Consider the following 3275-nt stretch of genomic DNA (forward strand, 5'->3'; position numbering starts at 1 on the left):
TGTTGTTTGTATTGCTTTTGAGCTTGATTAATACAAACCAGTAGCTCCGTGGAGTAGGCAAGTTGCCGAACCACGTAAATTTGTGTGTGTTTGAATGTTTGGATCTCCTAACAGTTACCTCTTGATTTCAGCACAAACAAGGCTCCAGCATCAAGTTGCTCGGAAGAGCTTGGTCCTTCTTCGCTATCTATTTCAGATAATTCCACGGAAGTAGGAAGTAGAGTTCCCATATCTCTATATCCTCAAGGCTAGGTAAATAGAATCTCCGGTACTCGAGCTAAAAGGATAGAATCTTCTTCTTCTTCTTCTTTTCTTTTCTTGTTAACGATGACCCATTAATCAACGCAAAATATGGACAAAAACAAAGAAGCCAACATCTACTGGCCTGAAGACAAGCGGTCACTTCAACCGCGGAAAGATTCTATATCACTTTGAAGACTTTGATCCTAGTAAGGTGGACCAACTGTTTTGGACTTCCATAGATCAATAAAAACTGATGGGTTCATAAGGCCCAATCATAGTTAATGTTGCACAAGAACCCGCCTAGTGCTGGCCCAAGGTATTTTTTAATTTAATATTTTATTCATTTTTTTTAAGTTTAGTGATCCTATTATAATTTAAATATTTTCATTTTAAAATATATTAAAATAATATTTTTATTTTAAAAAAATTATTTTTAATACAAATACATTAAAACAATTTAAAAATATAAAAAAATTAATTTTAAATAAATAAAATAAAATTTTTAAAAACAAGATTTCAAGAAACTGCGAAACATCAAATTCAGACACCATCGCACAAGAACCTCAACAGACAGAACTAAAACCCCGCCGGCTTGAGTTACAGAAATCAGCTTAAGGAAACAAACACAGCATCTCACACTTTCTCTGTAAATATACATGCAAAGCATGGTAATTTCGAAGCATAAATAAATAAAATTATAAAGAGACTAATAAGTTGTAAATAATTTGGAAAAATGGTAGAAGTAGATGCGGTGACCAAAAAGAAGAACAAAACAAAAGAAAGAAGATGCAAAAGGAGGACTCAAATGTTTCAGCTCTTGTTGCTTCCATTATAGCTTCCAAAAAGCGCAGCCTGTCAGGAAAACGTCGGATGTGCCAGGTAAGTAAAGGAAGGGAACTTGTGCATTGTTTTTTGAAGTATATTTGGGTTTTGTTGATTAGTTATTGAGATTAAAGTTGAGTTATTTATTTATTTATGTTTTGAATGGTTTAGAGTGACAAAGATGAGAAATTGTGATGTGGGTTTTGCTTCTTCTTTTTTTTGTTGATTTTAGTGGTTTGTGTTGTTTGTTAGGAGATTTATGAATTTGAACCAGAATCAGGAATTGGTAGAAGGAGGTTTTGCTTGCTTGTTTGTTTGATTGATGTGTGTATCATGGGGCATTGCAAGCACTTGCATTTGCTGTTGTTTTTTGATTGAGATATCAGATGTTGTGCTTAAGAAAACTAAGACTTGTTTCCAAGCAAAATATGAGCTTGTTGGGTTTTCTTTTGGGAAATAACTTGGTGTGTTATTATTTTATATTAATTAACATTTGTGTAACTTACAGCGTGTTAAAAAATGATCGGCAGGGGATGTGTTTTAGCCTTCCTACTCCAAATGATCCATTCAATGACAGGAATGGTAAACTCTCTCTCCCTCGTGTGCATGAATGCTCGTGTAAATAACAAAAATTAAAATGACTGCTTTTCTGTTCTCACTAAAAGTTCTCGCCTCCAATATAGTTTGGCAAGTTGCGAGCCTGAATTTCTTGTGTCCACACCTGAGAAACTTTTGGAGCTTGTTTCCCTGAAGGCTATGGATTTATCAGGGTTCACCTTTCTGGTAATGTTTTAAGCTTTTATTTTACCAGAACTTTTGTTCTAAGTTTATCGTCATGGTTTCTAATCTCTAGATTTTACAGATGAAATAATCATACATTTTGCACACACATTACATTACAATTCTCCTCTTGAAAGCTTGCGTTGCTTTGAATTGATACATTTTCTGTGATTGACTCAAAGTTTTCTGAAAGTTGTTTACAGATGGTCCTTCATATAATAGACGTGAGTCACTATCTTGTCTCCCCTTATTTCTAGCAACTTTGGACCTGTCTGATTGGATTACAAAATACAGTAGCATAGCAGTCTAGTAAGGATGGTGGAATATGATTGCACTATGCATATCTAGTGTGTTGAGTAGGTACTGTTAAGTAGCATAGCAGTCCTGCCCAGTAAGGATTATGAAATATGGTGGAACTATGCATATCAAGTGCATTGAGTGGGTGCTGTGTGCTGCATTTTCTGTGTTTTGAGCCATTGTGATGATCAGCTGTTTGGAATTTGATGATTTCTTATGTGTTCTATGCTCAAATAAATCTCTTAAAAAAGATTTTTGGGATCTATTGTTTATTCCTGTTTTATTGATTTTGTGATATGATAGGTTGTTGATGGAGTGGAATCTCTTTATAAAGGTGGTTGTCTTGATGCTCTTAAAGCCATTAGGCAATCTATTTCTGTTTGTCCCCGGCCTGTGGTTTTCAACAATTTCCTTAGTTGTTCTTGCGTTCTGGCTTTACAGAATCTTCTCCTGGGAACACTTTTAGATTTTCTCTCAATCTGTCTATTCCCAGTCAAAGTGCATGCGTTGTGCAAACAACAAATGTGTGCACTTCTGACGAAATAAGACTTATAATGGTGTTTATATCTCAATATCTAGATATCTGCTTTCTACTTTTTATGTGAATATTTGTACATGGAGCAAGTTATCACACCTGCAACCAGATTCTGGCTCAAGGTGCTTCAAAGTCCATTACCATAAGCTATAGCATTTCCTAAAGTTCTAGTTGCGCAAAGTCTATACTGTATAAACTATAGCGAAATAATATAGTATGATAATGTATTCACTGGCAGTGTCCTTGATGTTTGTGACTTTTTTACACGGAATCCAAGTTTTGAATCATGCTTTTCACAGCCAACTCGCCTCTCAACCCTTAAAGGTGCTATATGTAGTTGGAAATGATAGTAACTCTTTCAATTTAGTTAAGATGCTCAAAATCAATGGTTATGCTGTCTCTACTGGCTCTAATCACAATATTTCAGATGATGATAACAGGTCAGTACTTTATTTATGCCTGTTAACTATTCTTTTCTCCAGTAGTGTTGTTTCTGCGTGCCTTTTCATTTCATATTATTTTTCTCATCTTTAACTGAAATTTTGGTGCTGACACGTTTCTTATCTTGAGACTCAAGCAGCAAATGGGATGTTAGAGG

General features: G+C 34.9%; 1 protein-coding gene and 1 long non-coding RNA gene across 3 annotated transcripts in view; one reads left to right on the forward strand and one right to left on the reverse strand.

The window, feature by feature from the left end:
- LOC105115260 (GABA transporter 1-like) overlaps nt 1–454 on the reverse strand; it is a 16304-nt gene extending 15850 nt beyond the window's left edge. For both annotated transcript variants that reach the window (XM_011012101.1, XM_011012102.1), the window contains exon 1: nt 119–454. In XM_011012101.1, the coding sequence (XP_011010403.1) occupies nt 119–230 (112 nt within the window). In that variant the 5' untranslated portion in view covers nt 231–454. The remainder of the gene's footprint in view (nt 1–118) is intronic.
- A 328-nt stretch (nt 455–782) lies between these two features.
- Nucleotides 783–2696, forward strand: LOC105115265 (uncharacterized). The gene is made up of 4 exons (XR_840310.1): nt 783–1122; nt 1596–1647; nt 1749–1848; nt 2446–2696. It is a non-coding gene; the product is annotated as an uncharacterized LOC105115265 (long non-coding RNA).
- The last annotated feature ends 579 nt before the right edge of the window (nt 2697–3275 follow it).

The sequence above is a fragment of the Populus euphratica genome, unplaced genomic scaffold, assembly GCF_000495115.2.
Source record: "Populus euphratica unplaced genomic scaffold, PopEup_1.0 scaffold672.1, whole genome shotgun sequence".
Classification (NCBI taxonomy): Eukaryota; Viridiplantae; Streptophyta; class Magnoliopsida; order Malpighiales; family Salicaceae; genus Populus; species Populus euphratica.